Source organism: Nannospalax galili, unplaced genomic scaffold, assembly GCF_000622305.1.
Source record: "Nannospalax galili isolate Female #2095 unplaced genomic scaffold, S.galili_v1.0 scaffold1201, whole genome shotgun sequence".
In the NCBI taxonomy this organism is placed as follows: Eukaryota; Metazoa; Chordata; class Mammalia; order Rodentia; family Spalacidae; genus Nannospalax; species Nannospalax galili.
Genome location: NW_008344558.1, coordinates 645,348 through 661,390, shown reverse-complemented (window position 1 = coordinate 661,390; position 16,043 = coordinate 645,348). Strand labels below are relative to the sequence as shown.

General features: G+C 42.9%; 1 protein-coding gene across 1 annotated transcript in view; it reads left to right on the top strand.

Annotated features, from left to right (window-relative positions):
- LOC103740162 (sorting nexin-6-like) overlaps positions 1–16,043 on the top strand; it is a 97,268-nt gene that overhangs the window by 19,025 nt on the left and 62,200 nt on the right. The window contains 3 exon segments of the mRNA XM_008840717.1: positions 1,583–1,725; positions 12,946–13,022; positions 14,315–14,420. Of these exon segments, the coding sequence (XP_008838939.1) occupies positions 1,583–1,725; positions 12,946–13,022; positions 14,315–14,420 (326 nt within the window).

Below are 16,043 nucleotides of genomic sequence, written 5' to 3'. Positions count from 1 at the left end.
GTACAGTCAGTATATTGAAAGAGAAAAATACAGATCAGAGATACAATGTCAAGTGATAGTTAGGATAGAGGTGATGAGATGACTCAGTACTAAAGCACTTTCCAAGCCTGCTTGGAATCAAACCCTGGAACCCACATAAAGATGGAAGGAGAGAACTGACTCCATAAAGCTATCCTCTGACCACTACATGCATGCCATGGCAGATATGCACAGTAAAAAAAAAAAAAAGAAAAAACTGCCAGTGGGCCATGTGAGTGAGAGTACTCTAGGGCCTTACCAGTATTTCGAGAGTTGTACAGGGAATGATTTTTCCTGTATTACTGTCACCCCCAATTCTTTTTTTGTGGCCATTTTCCCTTTCATGAATTTCCTTTACTTTTCTGCTTAGTTTCTTTTCAAGAAAATATTCACACTGCTGCTAGATGCCTTCTGAATTCTAAATACATACTTTTGGTGAATAATAGATGAACTGAGTGTGATGGCGCACACCTTTAGTCCTAACACTCCGGGGACAGAGACTGGCAGATTTCTATGAGTTTGAAGCTAACCTAGTGTACATAGTGAGTTCCAGGCCAGTCAGGACTGTATAGTAAGACCCTGTCTCAAAGTAAAAAGATTATTAAGCAAAGTAGGTCTTTGTCAAAGTGTAACATGACAGCTATTGTAAGAATCCTGTAATGTTGGGTGCAGACAGTGGTCTGATAGCGGTATATCCTTACCATTTGTAAGACTGAAGGCTGGAAATAGAGCAGAGACTTTAATTCAGAAGTCTCTGATTTTCCAGTGGCCCTGATCATGGTTCTTTTGTGGTCTGGTTATGGGTTGGATAACAGAACCTTGGGTTTATTCTTCTGCTACTTCCATCCTCTGCCTTCTCCTTTTTTGTCTTCACTGAATGACTACCATCACACGGACCAAACTCTTCCCAACACTGAGTCTGCTGGTCTCCTAGTACGTAAAATTTATCCTTCTTTCACATAGTTGAAGCAAGAATATCAGGTCTTTTCCTTGAGTGGATTTTCTACCCACAAACTGACTTGTATGGTTTCTGGCATTCATTGATGATCTAAAATACCTTAAACACATTTTTTAAAAATATAATGCCATGAACAGTATCTCTATGGTGGGTCTTTCTCGAATATTTGGGCCATTATGTGAAAATAATTAACATTGAAAACATGCTTATTGAGGTTTGGGTACTTTTTTCTACACAGCTGTTTAAAAGCTGTAATTATATAGAAATTGCATAATTAAGGTTGCAACAAATAATTTCTCTAGCACTACAAACAAATACTTAAATACTGACACTTAACACCCACTTGCAGAGTAAGAATAGTTTATAAAGCTTTAGATATTAACTTTTAAATGCAGTAAGTGCTAAACTAGCATGAAGGCTTTTTCAGAAATGAATTTTATATATTTACTAAAAAGTTCAACTAAGAATTTTTTTCACACACATGACAACTTTAGATCCCGAATTTTGCACGTAGAGTACTTAAATGTGTGTTTGTTGAAAAATAATGTTGCAAATGACTTCCTAATTGATATATTTGTTACTCTTGATTTTGTGTGTTGTTTCTAGTGAGTATCTGGCAATATTCAAGAAGACAGTTGCCATGCATGAAGTGTTCCTGTGTCATGTTGCAGCACATCCTATTTTGAGGAAAGATTTAAATTTCCATGTCTTCTTGGAATATAATCAGGATGTGAGTGTCAAATCAATGAGAGCAGCGATGTAGAGTATTTATTGATTGGTTTGGGGGGATTTGTGAGGTTTTTAAATTTTAAATTAATTTTTTTATGTGTATGAGTGTTTTGCCTGCATGTATGTGAATGCACCCATGTGCAATACCCATGGAGGTCAGAAGAATTGTCAGATCACCAGGAACTGATGTTAAGGACAGTTGTTAGCCAGCATGTAGATACTGGGAACATAACCCAGGTCCTATACAAGAACAGCCAATGCTCTTACCTGCTAAGCTATCTCTCCAGCCTCCAATTGGTTGGGTTTTTAAGTCTTTGGAGGGACTGTGGAGGTAAACTGGGTGGTAAAGCACTTACCTAGCATGAGCAAGATTCTGGGTTTGATACCCAGCACCAAAAATAAATAACTAATCATTGGAAAAGGCAAGAAAGGCAACAGGCTTTTTTTTTTTTTAAAGCATTTGTATGTTTTATTTGCTTTCTGAGACTGGATCTTATTTTGTGGCCCTGGCTGGCCTGGAGCTCACAGAGATCCACCTGCCTGTGCCTCCCACCTGTTTATAAGAGTACTCATTCTATTCATGAAGGCTCTTCTCTGATCACCTCGTCAGCTCTCAACAGTCTACCTTCAAGTACATCACCTTGGGTGTTCAGTTTCAATATGGGATTTGGAAGGAACACTTAGCATTCATACCATAGCAGTCAGTGTAGATTTGTGACTCAGTTATCTAAAGTTAAGTGTTCTGTAACAGTCCTGTCTTGATGTATGAGGGCTGTCTCCAATGTATCATAAGACTGAAAGAGAAGCAGACAGATCTTGAATTGCACAGAATGTAGTTTATTGTCAGACTTAATAAAACAAGCATGGTCCTAGGTGGCATGAAGCCTGGTAAGAGCCCCACCATTTGCCTATGTATTAGGACACAAAGGAGCCTATATGTTAGGACAAAAAGTATTTCATACTTCCACCTGCCTCTGCCTCCCATGTGCTGGGATTAGAGGCGTGTGCCACCACACCTGGCTATTTTTTTATTTTTTACAAAATATTTTATTTTTACTTTATGTATATGAATATATTACCTGCATGTGTGTAAGTGTACCTGTGTTGTGCAATGCCCAAGGAAGTCAGAAGAGGGCATTGGATCCCCTGAAACTGAAGTTACCTGCCATGTAGGTGCTTGGAATTGAACCCCTGTCCTCTGCAAGAGCAGTCAGTACTCTTTACTGCTGATCCATCTCTCCAGCCCTGTGTATTCAATATTTATCTGTTTGTAGTTTATGGAAAAACTATGCAGGAGCTGGGCATGGTGGCAGATGCCTTTAATCCCAGCACTCCGCAGGCCGATGCAGGTGGATCTCTGAGTTCATGGTCAGCCTGATCTGTATCATAAGTTCCAGGCCAGCTGGGGGCTATAGAGAGACCCTGTCTCAAAAATACCAAAAATACCAAAAAAAAAAAAGAGTTATGCATGAGAAATTGACTAGGGTTACTCTGGATCATTTAGTTCTGAGTCAAAATAGTAGTAGTTAGGTGGGCTTTAACACCATGGCAGCTCATAAGGAAATTAGATGGAACATTGCTTTATTGGGGCATTCTGAAGCACCAAGTGCCAAGGGTTAAAAAGTTCACTCCTAGTAAGTTTTGCCCTGGGTAATCATTCAAGCTTCCAACATCTTCCACAGTATTCCAAACCCCCCCATGGTCAGGGTCTTCACAGCCAATAGCCCACTCTCTGGTACCAATTACTGTATTAGTCACTTTTCTGTTGATGTGATAGAAACACTGACCCAAGCAATTTATGGAAGGAAGAGTTTATTTGAGTTTATGGTTCCAGGGGGTATTACAATCTGTCATGGCAGGGAGGCGAGGTAGCTGGAGCAGGAGCAGCAGAAGCTGAACTCTTGCATCATCACATAGGCACAGGAAGCAAGAGAGCAACTGGAGATCCTACAAGGCTTAAGAACTCTAAGCTCACCCCCAGTGATGTGTGTCCTCCAGGATATCCACACCTTATAAGACTTGCCAAAACAGCACCATCATCTGGGGACAAAATGTCCAAATACTTGAACCCTGTGGGGGACATTTTCATTCAAACTACCACAGGAGCTTTATAGGGTTGATTTTTACTGGTAAGAAAAGCAGCTATTTGGAGCTCTGGATAGACTGGGGTGGGGGTGGCCAGCCAGGAATGCTTTCTAGGTGAGGGTATCAGAAGGGCCCAGTTTAGCTGTAGGAAAAGCACAGTGGCATGATGGAAAGATCTTAGTATTCAAGGGCCAAACAGCCCTAGGGCTGAACCCTTAATCTCCTGCTTTCCAGTCTTTGGATCTCACTTTGTGCTTGTGGAAAGAGGCAATAGAACCATTGTGGTTGGATTGGTGTCTGTATTGAATGTGTAGTGTTATCTGCAGTCAGGTGTGTGAAAGTACCTGCCATCAGGGGTAGTATCACTGAATTTCGATGAACAGATGGCTCCTTTAAGGACAACTCAAATTATCCCATATAATTTTTGAAGCTGTCAAAACCTTATTGCCTCCATTAGCAGCATTTGATATGCACTTTATATTGTCTTCTGTTTTCCCTATGAATAAAGTAACGTGCTGAAAACCAATTCTATAGAGAAGTAGTCTCGTGATGAGTGTGAGGAAGGGCCCTGACTTAGTAGCCTGTTGGTTGTGACATCTTCTTTGCTTCATCCACTATTAAGGATAAAGACTGCCTTGGGCCACCCAAGGAAGTTGCAAACACTAAGACTTCTATTCTTGCAGCCACCCAGCCCCTCCCTTTTCCATTGCCCTAGTGTCAAGTTTACCTATGTCTTTCAGACTCTTCTCCCATATTCACAACTCATGCTGTGTACTTCAGGCTTCTCAGGACCTCTCTTTGGCCTTCTGCCTATTTTTCCCATATGCACTCTTGCCTCTTCTCAGTCCATTTCTACATGACAGCTGGGGTACTATTTTTGGAGTAGATCTGATTGTGTCTGGCTCAAGCCTCCAGTCTTTCTTTGCCTTTGGAACCTGGTCTTCTCCCTTCCTCACTGTCATCTGGTGTCCTGCTGCCTTCACTCTGCCACTCCAGTCACACTGCCTACCTCTGCTGTGTGGAAGGAATCTTAGTCCCCAAGGCATAGGGCTTGTATACATGTTTTCTATCTAGCTGGAAAATTCTATAGCCAGTTAGTCCTCCCAGATACTAGGTTAGCCCTCATCTCTACAGGAAGCCTCCCTTGGCCCTTTAGATGAATGTTAGTCCCTCAAGTCCCTCCCTACCTCATATCTTCTCAGAATGGAGTATTTCTCCCCTCTGGTCCTATTGTGATCACAAATTCATTTATATGATGGGCTGAATATCTGTATTCGCCACCAGTTTGAAACTCTGAATCTCTAGAACCTAAGATGGTGGTTACATGATAGGTGTTCAGTCAGTGCTCTCCTCTATTACTTTTCACCTTATGTTTTGAGACCCGGCCTCTCACTGAACCTGGAACTCACTGATTGGCTAGACTGGCTGACCAGAGAGCCACCAGGATACTCCTACCTCTGGCTCCCTACTATTGGGATGATAGATGCTTGCTGCCATGATCAGCTTTTTTACATGGATGCTAGGGATCCAAACTCCAGTGCTCAGGCTTATGCAGCAAGCACTTTATCCACTGAACCATCTTTTCAACCCCTTGTTTTATTTTTATTTTTTATGTGTATGAGTATTTGTAAGTGTACCCATGTTGTGCAGTGCCTATGGAGGCCAGAAGAGGGCATCAGATCCTCTGGAACTAGAATTACAATTGTTAGCCACATGTGAGTGCTGGGAACCAAACCCAGGTCCTCAGCAAGAGCCACCAGCGCTCTGTTGCTGTGATAAAACATTGACCAAAACCAACTTGGAGAGAAAAAGGTTTATTTGGCTTATAGGTTACAGCCCATCATTGAGGGACCCCAGGGCAGGAGCTCAGGTAGAAATCTCTAGGAAGGAGCTGAAGCATAAACAATGGAGGAATGCTTTGTACTGGCTGCTCCCTCTGGCTTGTTCAGCTACCTTTCTTATACATCCCAGGCCCACTTGCCCAAGGGTGATACTGCCTACAGTGTGATGAGCCCTCCTACATCAATTTAGCAATCAAGAAAATGCCCCACAGACATGCTAACAGGCCAGTCTTGGGAGACAGTCCTTCAGTAGAGTTTCTGTCCTCACAAGTGTCTCTAGTGTATATCACATTGGTAAAAACTAACCAGCACAAATATAATGGAACACAGTTTAGCAATTCCTCAAAGACTTTATTATATGATCCAGAAATTCCAGTTCTAGATATATGCCTGAAAGAGCTGAAAGCACAATTTTCTTTCAGGCATATATCTAGAAGTGGAATTTCTGGATCATATAATAATTAAAGTCTTTGAGGAATTGCTAAACTGTGTTCCATTGTTATGAGGTTCCCAATGTTTCCACACCTTCCCTCCTCCCTCATCTCCCTCTTGTCATTTTATCAGTTGTAAAGTGACCCTTCTCAGATGTATGATGTGGAAATGTTTTCTCTCATTATATAGAATGTAGTTTGTTTTTCTTTTTGGTAGGATTTTACTGCCTAGGTTGTCCTTGAACCTGGAAGCTCAAGCAGGTCTGCCTAGGCCATGCACAGCAACAGCAGCTAAGTTGTCTTTTCACTGCCTTGGTAATACTCTTTGAGGGAGAGAAGTTTTAATTTTTGATGAAGTCCACTTCATCTATTTTTTTTTCCTTTGGTTGCTCATGTTTTTGGTATCAAAAAATACACTGCTAAATCTAAAGTGAAAACTTGCCTGTTTTCTCCAGGTTTATGGTTTTCATGTAGATTGTCGGTCTATTCTGAGGTACTCTTTGTGTATGGTTTGGCTTCATCTTTTTTGCATATGGCTATCCAATTATCCTGTCATTTTCTGAAGAGACTATTTTTTAAAATCATATTTAGACCTCTTGTCCCATCTGCATCCCCCTATGGCCCCACTAGATTTCATGCCTTCTGTCATATATGTTAAGGCCTGTTAAGGAATCAAGTTTATGTCCCCAGATGTCCCTTGGTGTGAGTACATCCACTGGAGTCTAGTCAGTCTATCTAGTGTCACTCCCTTAAAGACCAACTCTCCCTCACCTAGCAGCGGATAGTTCTTCAGCTAAGGTTAGGGTTTGTGCTGGATAGCTTTAGTGTCAACTTGACACACCTGGGTTGAGGGAGCCTCAATTGGGGAATTGTCTCTGTTGGACTGGCCTGTGGCCATATCTGAGGGCATCTTCTTGATGAGTGATGTGGGAGGGCCCAGCCCACTGTGGGTGGTACTACACGGGCAGGTGGGCCTGTGTTGCATAAGAAAGCAGGCTGAGCATGGGCCAGGGGAGCAAGTCAGTAAGCAGCATTCCTCCATGGCCTGTGCTCCAGCTCTTGTTTCCAGGTTCCTGCCCTGAGTTCCTACCATGGGCTCCCTGATGAACTGCGACCTGGGAGATGTAAGCTGAGTAAACTCTTTCCTCCCCAAGTTGGTAGTGGTCAGAGGGTTTTGTCACAGCAATGAAGAAACAACCAGGACAGGGTTTCTTACCCATTTCCCCAGTTCTGTACTGGGTTTTTGTCTGGTTTGAGTTTGCATAGGTCTTATGTATGCTGTCACCATGGAAGTTCATATGAACAAGTTCCCAGAACTTGGAAAACTGTTTCCTTGTGGTCATCCACCACCCCTGGCTCTTACAGTCTTTCTGGCCCCTCTTCCATTCATTGGTCCCCAAGCCTTTGGTGGATGAAGTTTAATATAGGAGTCATATCCAGGGACATGTACTTGAAGAGGCTATTAATGAGTAGTTATGACACTGTTCTTGAAATCAGTTGGCCATAGATGTTTGAGAATCAGAGATACTTAACTGTAAGAACTTTGGTAAATTTCCTAATCTTGAAGTTTTATTTCCTCACCTGTTAAAGATGATAACTTCTTTATCTCAGAGGTTTCTCCAGGATTGCATAAAATCACACATAGAGCACAGAGCAAGTTTTCCAGTGAATGCTTCCTCTTCCCTAAGCAGTGGGGCAGCCATCACCTCTATTCCTTCTATGAGTTTCTCCAGGACACAGGAGACCCTAGATATAGAAGTATCTATTTTTAACCTCATCAGTTTTCTGAATGTATGCTTGCACCCATGGACAAAGGTTATGAGGGGATAGTTCTTACAGGGAGAAATACCTAGAGAAGCAGGCAAGCAAATGAAATAGTGGTCAAACTGTTTTAGCAAACATTCGCCTCATGCTGACTTTGTGCAAGAATTTCTAGTCTTGGGGATATACAGGTGAACGTCTGCCTCTGTTTTCACAGAGTTCTCTGTCAGGTTGTTAAACAGGTACAAAATGGTGTGGTGAGTGCTGACAGAGACTCAAGATGAGAGGGCTGGGGCAAGGGGTGGGTATAATCCTAGCCAGAGAATTTGAGAAAGGCTTTTGGAGAAAAGAGATAGTTGAACTGGGTATTAGATGACTCATAAGCAGAAATTTTGTATGTGGTTAAGAAGGAACAGTGTATGCTAGGCGTGGTGGCATGTGTCTTTAATCCCAGCCCTCGGGAGGCAGAGGCTAGTAGATGGATCTCTGCAAGATTGAGGCTATCCTGGTTCACATCGTGATTTCTAGGTGGGCTGTGACTAGGGAGACCCTGTCAAAAATAATAATAATAATCAACAAAAAGACAAAAAAATGGAACAGTGTTAGCACAGGAAACAAAATCCATAGCTATAAAGGCATCTGTATAAATTGTAGGTTCTAGATGAAAACCACTGGAATATAAAGTAGGGCTAAGGGTTAAAAAATATCCTGATTATCTGGGTGTGGTGGCACACACCACTGCAGAGGCAGGTGGATCTCTGTTAGCCTGAACTCTCCCAGCCTGGTTTACATAGGGAGTTCGGGCCACTTGTGGCTACAGGGAGGCCTTATCTTAATAAACAAAAAGGCTGGAGAGATGGCTAAGTGGTTAAGAACACTGGTTGTTCTTGCAGAAGACCCAGGTTCGAATCCCAGCACCCACATGGCAGCTAACAACTGTCCATAACTCCAGTCCCAGGGGATCCGAAAGTCTCTTCTGACAGCCTCTTCTGACCTCTGAGGGCGTTGCACAACATGGGTACACTTATCTACATGCAGGCAATACACACATACACATAAAATAAAAATAATTTTAAAAAAGTGAACAGTGCAGGCCTTCCCTTAACAACTGGTAACAGTTTTTTTTATTCTTTCTATGAAACAATTGCATAAACCTTCTGGACTTGTACACCCCCAGAGAGGTCCTGCCATGTGTAGTGTTGAAGAAGTCTATTGAATTGAGCATCTGGGCCTTCTTGCTACTTTGTATCTGGCCTCTCAATCCCATCTATCCTACTGTGGTAGACCTGTGAGATCACTAAGAGAGAAAGGCAAGCCCTCAGGTCTCCAGCTCAGATATGAGGGCTGGCCAAGGGTAGGTGTGCAGTAAAGAATACATGAATGAGCTGTTGCTATGTTTGGAAATCTGGAGATCTTTGCCTGCTTTTCCAGTTGGTTAAGTGACTCATTTAGCAAATGTTTTCAGATTCTAAACTAAACGTGCAGTGCTGTGTGGGGTATGTATGTATGTGTAGTGTGGGAGAGTGAGCAAAGGACTCAGGTCCTGGCCTCACCAAAGGACAGAACCGGCAAAGCCAGAGATCTTCCAGACTTCTTGCTTAAAAAAAAAAAAAATTATGTGCATGTGTGTGTGCCTACATGAGTATATGTGTACCACAAGCCAGAGAGCATTAGAGTTCTCTGGAACTGTAGTTAAAGGTGGTTGTGAGCCAGTTGATGTGGATGCTAGGAATGGAACCCAGGTTCTTTGCAAGAGTAGTAAGCCTTCTTAACTGCTGAACCATCCTCCAGCCTCTTCTTGCTTTTTAAGGGGTAAATTGAGTAGGGATACGTGGCCTGTTGATAAGAACCAGCACATGCTCTTCAGAAGCCAGAAGCTAGCTTGCGCTCTCTCTCTCTCTCTCTCTCTCTCTCTCTCTCTCTCTCTCTCTGTGTGTGTGTGTGTGTGTCTGTTTATTGTCTGTGTGTGTGTGTGTGTGTAGTACCTGGTCGCCAGCTGGGAGGGTTGGTGAGCTACTCTTTCTTCTCTTTTCCTCCCATATTAAAAGCAACAATCTCCAACCACAATTCCAAGAAAGGCAAGATCTCTGAGATGCCTGTGCAACCGTTGGCCAGTGTGTTTCAGGCAGAGTTGGCTACAAAAATTACGGGAAACCAAATCTTAACATTTTGTGATTGGAAAATCTTGCTTTCCCAAGATTCTGGGAATGCTGTTTGGATTGTCTTCCTGTATATAAAATTTTACTCTGTGAACCTGACCCATGGCACTAGGAACTCCAAACATGTTTTTCAGTTTATGATTAAGGCTAATCTCAAAGAGTGCAAGACAGGCAAGACCTTTTGGGCTGGTTGTCATGAGCAACAGTACATAGGGGAGGTGTTGATGTCATGCAGAGACATTTTTGCTGCTTCTCTGGACCCTTTGGTAGACCTGGCAGGTCTGACATGAATGAACGTCCCCATTTTTCACAGCTCAGAGATGGGCTCTGAGCCCTTGTTTCTAATCACTATGAAGTCTCATCCTTCCCCAGTGCTCTTCCTACATGTTGGGCAGGGCACCCTGAGACTCTTATGTCTCCATGGAGGGGGTTGTGGGGAGAAGGGGCAGGGAGCCCTGTATGGCCCAGAGGAACTTTGAGAGCCTCCTGCCTGGACGGAACGTTTCTGGTGGAAAATCTCACAAAAGTAAAACAGTGCAAAAGTGAGCTGAGACCTGTATTCCAGGCCCAGCTGTGCTGTTGACTTGCTGTGAAGTCTGTGAGAGTTCAGTAATTGGGTTGGATTCTGAAACACACACGCACACACAACAAAACATCGACTTCCCAATCACTTTTGTGTTTGTTACCCCCGCTCTACCAGATACTGCTGTTCTCATTTACCAGGGAGAAAATCCGACCTGGGAGAGGGAGGGTCCAGCTCTGCTGTCCCGCCCAGCTCTCAGCTGCCAGCCCTTAGGTCCTGTGGCGCTTGGCGTCACCTGGCCGCAGGCCTCTCAAGGCTCAGCCCTGCTGCGCCTGTCAAACCCTGGACTCCTGTGAGTGCTGCCTCGCCCAGGCCCCCAAGCAAGAGGCACGCCTTCGCGCAGCCTTTGCCCTGGGTCTGTGGCCGTAAGAAACTAGCCAGGTCGGCTGTCTGGCAGCGGTGGGCCCGCCCAGCTTCCGCAGTGCCGCCCCCAGGACACTGTGGTAGTTGAGGCGGCTGCAGCTCCAGAGGAGGTGGGCCTAGCCGTGTGCGTTCGACCCCCATGCCTCAGCGACCCCGCGCCGTCCTGATTCGCACCCAAGTTGGGAGTGCGCGAGGCTGATGCTGGAGAGCCAGGCTCCGGCTCCTGGGCGCTAGCGCGCGTGAGGCACCAGCCTGAGAGACGCGAGAACGAGCATGTGCACGTCTGGTGGCAGGGTGCGCCCTGACGGCCGTGGGAGACTGCGCTATGGGATGTGTGGGGGTCAGCTCGCTCTTCCGGAAGCTGCGGCACATGCGCGTGGCTCGCGTGGCTCGGGGTGCGACTGGTAGGCTAGTGCAGTAGCCCTGAGCACTCTCTGCGTGGTCTCTGACCAGCGCGAGAGTGTAGTCTACGGGGGCAGCGCTGCCTGCACCGCCGCCCCGGAGTCCTCTGAACTATGGCTGTCCAAGGCTGCAGGCGGCTGCAAGGATGAGTCCTGCCCTGCCAGTGCTGGCCGGGGCCTGCCTGGGTTCCGGCCTTGTTAGTGGAAATAAAACTGATCAGACAATATTCAAAAGCAGTTTGATCAAGGTAAGATAATTACAAAATAAAATCACTGTTTTCCTTCTTGGAGTTTTATGGTAGGGACTGGTTTTTCTTTGACTCTTCTTAGGGGAGTAGACATGGAAAAGAGAGTTTGAAAGTGTGATTTAAATACGAAATATATAGTAGCCAGAGTTCTGAAGGTAGGGAATTGCTAGGGAAGGTCTGTCTTTGTACTAACCAAAAACTGTTTATTCCTATACAGTCCTGTTAGGAAGTTGGAAATATGAAACTTTTTTTTTTTTTTTTTGGTCTTTTTGAGACACGGTCTCTCTGTAGCCCCAGCTGTCCTGTAACTCACTATGTAGACCAGGCTGGCCTTGAACTCACAGAGATCCACCTGCCTCTGCCTTCAAGTGCTGGGATTAAAGGCGTGCGCTACCACACCCGGCTGGAAATATGAAACTTAAAATGTATTTAGAATAAAAGATCTGAGACAAACAGGTCAAGAGAATAAGTGTTATATATATTTTAACGTGTGAAGGCAGAAGACAAAAAGGACTTACTGGAAAGAAGGTACTCAGAATTGAACCAGAGTCTGTTTTAAGCTCAAAAGCAATGAAATTTATAGGTTTTGTTTTAAAAATAATGAGAGTCTATTTCATATACTGAGACTATGGGGATTAGTATAATATAAATGTTTTTGAGGTAGGGCAAGATATATTATGGACCATGTACTCTGGTTCTTACCATATTTCTTATTTCCTTCTAATAAGCTATCTCACAAATAAAAGACTAATAACTGAATCTATATAAAGCCAGCAGCAGAATTAGACAAGCAAAAATGATGGATCATCATCTTTGTAATAATTCCATATGTGATCAGAGACATACATGAAAAATGAAAACCAGTTTATTAGGGGAAAAATAAGTGAATATTTTTATATTCTTAGACTAGGAAAAGCCTAAATTGGGTATAAAGCCTAAAAAGCTTGAACCAAATTAACAAACTGGGCTGTCTAAAAATGTAGAAATTCTGTATGAGAATATAAGTAAAATCAGGAGACAAACTATAATCTTAGAGAGTCTGAATACCTTTACAGATTAAGCCACAGACATATATTTGAAAATATGCTCAACCTCTACCAATGACAAAGAAATGAAAATTTATTTTAGATTGTATTATTAGTGAAAAGGGTGGTTGGTAGGATATAGGCAAACAGGTTATTTTGTATACTTGGTTGTAGGTGCATTTTGAGAGGCAGTTTATGGATATTAAAATTCAGATTCCTTTGTTAGAGAAATTCTTCTTCAAGGATTTATGTTAAAAAGCCTTTGCATGAGCATACTAAAGGCATTTGTTAAGGTATTGTTATAATTTAAGGGGGACCACCTGTGTTTCCATAAATGTTAAATATATGGCAGAAAAACTTGAAGATTTTTTTAAAAACATGGTTAAATCAGCAGATGGAGTAATTGTTTCAAGGGTAAAGGTAAGATTTATACTTATGTACAGCATTATTGGTTGAAAATGAGGATATACTTTGGGTATTTTTGAACCAGGGTCTCACTGTATAGTACTGAGTGGCCTGGAACTCAGAGATTCACCTACCTCTGGCTTCTGAGTGCTGGGATTTAAGACCCTAACCCTAACCGTCATACCTGCCAAGAATACAGTTTAAAAACACAGAGTCTTCCTGTAGCCCCAGCTAACTTGGAACTTGCTATGTAGACCAGTCTGATCTTGATCTCAGAGATGTGTCTGCCTTGCCTCCTTAATGCTGGGATTGAGAGTGTGGCTGCACTCCTGAGGACTTAGATGCTGCTATGCAGAGATAGTAAGTGTGAACCACTATCAGGACTTTGGTAATCTAAGAACATTTCTGAACATGTAAGATGTATTGATTTCTAGCACGTTTATTCAGTCTTCATTATAACTCTGCAAGTTAGATTTATTTATTCCCATTTTTACACAAAGAAAACTGGTACATATGAAGCGATGGTTAAATCACTTTGTTAATGTGGACTCTTGCTGTCAGTCTCAAATTACATCATGTCAATGACACTTCGAATGAATGGTTGCTAAGAAAGCACTGTTAGTAATTTTTATTTTAAATGTGTATCTAGCCTTATTATAAGGAAAAGAGCAAAGACTGTATATCATTGCTCCCAAATAGCTTATTTCGCTAAGTACACAATAAGCAGTTAGATAGACCAGGCCACCTCTAATGACCCACAAAATGCATATTATTAGACCAAGAAAAGTGGGTTTTCACTTCTAGATACCAGAATTTTTATTTCTTTTTGGTCTTTTTGAGACAGGGTTTCCCTACAGCCTCGGCTGGCCTGAAACTCACTATGTAGACCAGGCTGGCCTTGAACTCAGATATCTGCCTGCCTCTGCCTCCACAGCACTGGCTGGGATTAAAGGCATGTGCTACCACGACCACCTTCCCACTGTTTTTCAAAAGCAGTTGATTACTAGGGAGCAATAATGTGTTTGTATCAGCAGAGGCCAGGCAGGTCCATGTTTCAGGACGAACTACAATAGGCTCTCTGAGTCTTCAGCTGTAAAACTATAGGTTTCTTTCTTGGTACATAGAAGTGAGTCTTTTAAAAGTCTCAGCATGTTGATGAGGTCAGCATAAGAAAGACCTGATTTTTAGAGGATTGCTGTGCTGTTTTCCTGATGATGTTTTTCTGTTTATAATGATGACAAAGTGATTTATACATTGGGTTAAAGCAAACAAGTGAAAAGAGCTCATGTGTTCTTCTCATCTTGCAGGATGTAGATAATTTCTTTGAACATGAACGGACATTCCTTTCAGATTATCATACCCAAGTTAAGGATGCATCTGCTAAATCTGACAGGATGATAAGATCTCACAAAGGTAAGAATCTTCTGTGGCTAAAACTTACTTTTTTAATGGACTAATTGTAAAGTTGACATGTTCCTTACAGTTTATTAAAGTCTGAACATAGAACAACATTTAAAAATTTTAACAGGTTGTGGTAACCCACATCTTTAATCCCAGCACTCGGGAGGCAGAGGCAGGCAGATCTCTGTGAGTTCTAGGTCAGCCTGGTCTAAATAGTGAGTTCCAGGACAGCTGGGGCTACAGGGAGACCCTGGCTCAAAAAGACCAAAACAAACAAACATACATACATTTAAAAATTTTATTTGAATGAGTGTATTAGTTTTCCGTTGCTGTGATAGAAACACCATGATCAAGGGAACTTATAAAAAGAAGAATTTATTTAGCTTACAGTTCCAGGGGAATTACAGTCCTTCATGGTGAGAGGAAGGGCAGGAACAGAAGAGGTGTTATAGATATATAGCATTATACTCAGTATTTTTGTTTGTTTTTTGTTTTCGTTTGAGCCAGTCTCACTGTTTAGCCTTGGCTGGTCTCAGACTTACATAGATCTGCCTGCCTCTGACTCCCAAGTGCTGAGATTAAAGTCATGCACCAAACCCAGCCCTATTTTTTTTTAAAGACTTATTTTATCTATATGTTTTGCCTGCATGTATGTAGGTGTACAAGATGCAGTGCCTGTGGGGATCAGAAGAGGGCATTGGATCAAAGAACTGGAGTTACAGACAATTGTGAGCTGTCATGTGAGAATCAAACCCAGATCTTGTGTAAGAGTAGCAGGTATTCATAACTGCTGAGCTCTCTCTCGAGCTTCCATACCTAGTGTTTATGTGGTGACAACCCATGGCTCTGTGCATACTAAACAAGCACTCTACCAACTGAGCTCTAATCCTACCCCTCTCCCCCAGGTGAGTGAGTTTTCCCTTGAACTTGTGATCCTTCTGCCTCAGCAGCCTAAAGACCCTTTTAAAAGTGAGTTTGAGTGCTGAGCACAGTGGTGCATGTCTTTTTTCCAGCACTCAGGAGGCAGAGGCAGGAGGATCTCAGTGAGTTCAAGACCAGCCTAGTCTATCTACTGAGTGCCAGGCCAGTTGGGGCTACAGGGAGACCCTGTCTCCAAAAGACCAAAAAAAAGAAAAGAAAAGAAAGAAAGTAGACTGTGTGCTGGTTTTGTTAGTATATACTTGTAATCCCATTGTTTGGGGGCCAGCCTGGGCTATAAACAATAAGAAGACATTAAAAAAATGACCCAGTGGGTAAAGGCGGTTACTATGTAAGGCTATTGATCTCAGTTCAAATCCTAGAACTCACATAAAGATAGAAGGAGAGAACCAATTCCAGAATTGTCCTCTGACCGCCACACTTATGCTGTGGTATGTGCGTGTCCATACACACACACACACACACACACACACACACTATGTACACACACTCACAATAGCAATAAGGTTTAAATAAATTAATTTTTTTGTTTGTTTTGGGGGCTGGAGAGATGGCTCAGTGGTTAAAAGCACTGACTGCTCTTGCAGAGGACCCAGGTTTGATTCCCAGCACCCACATGGCAGCTAAAAACCACTCTTAACCCCATTTCCAGGGGAATCCGAAGCCCTCTTCTGACCTTCGTGGCATCGACACATG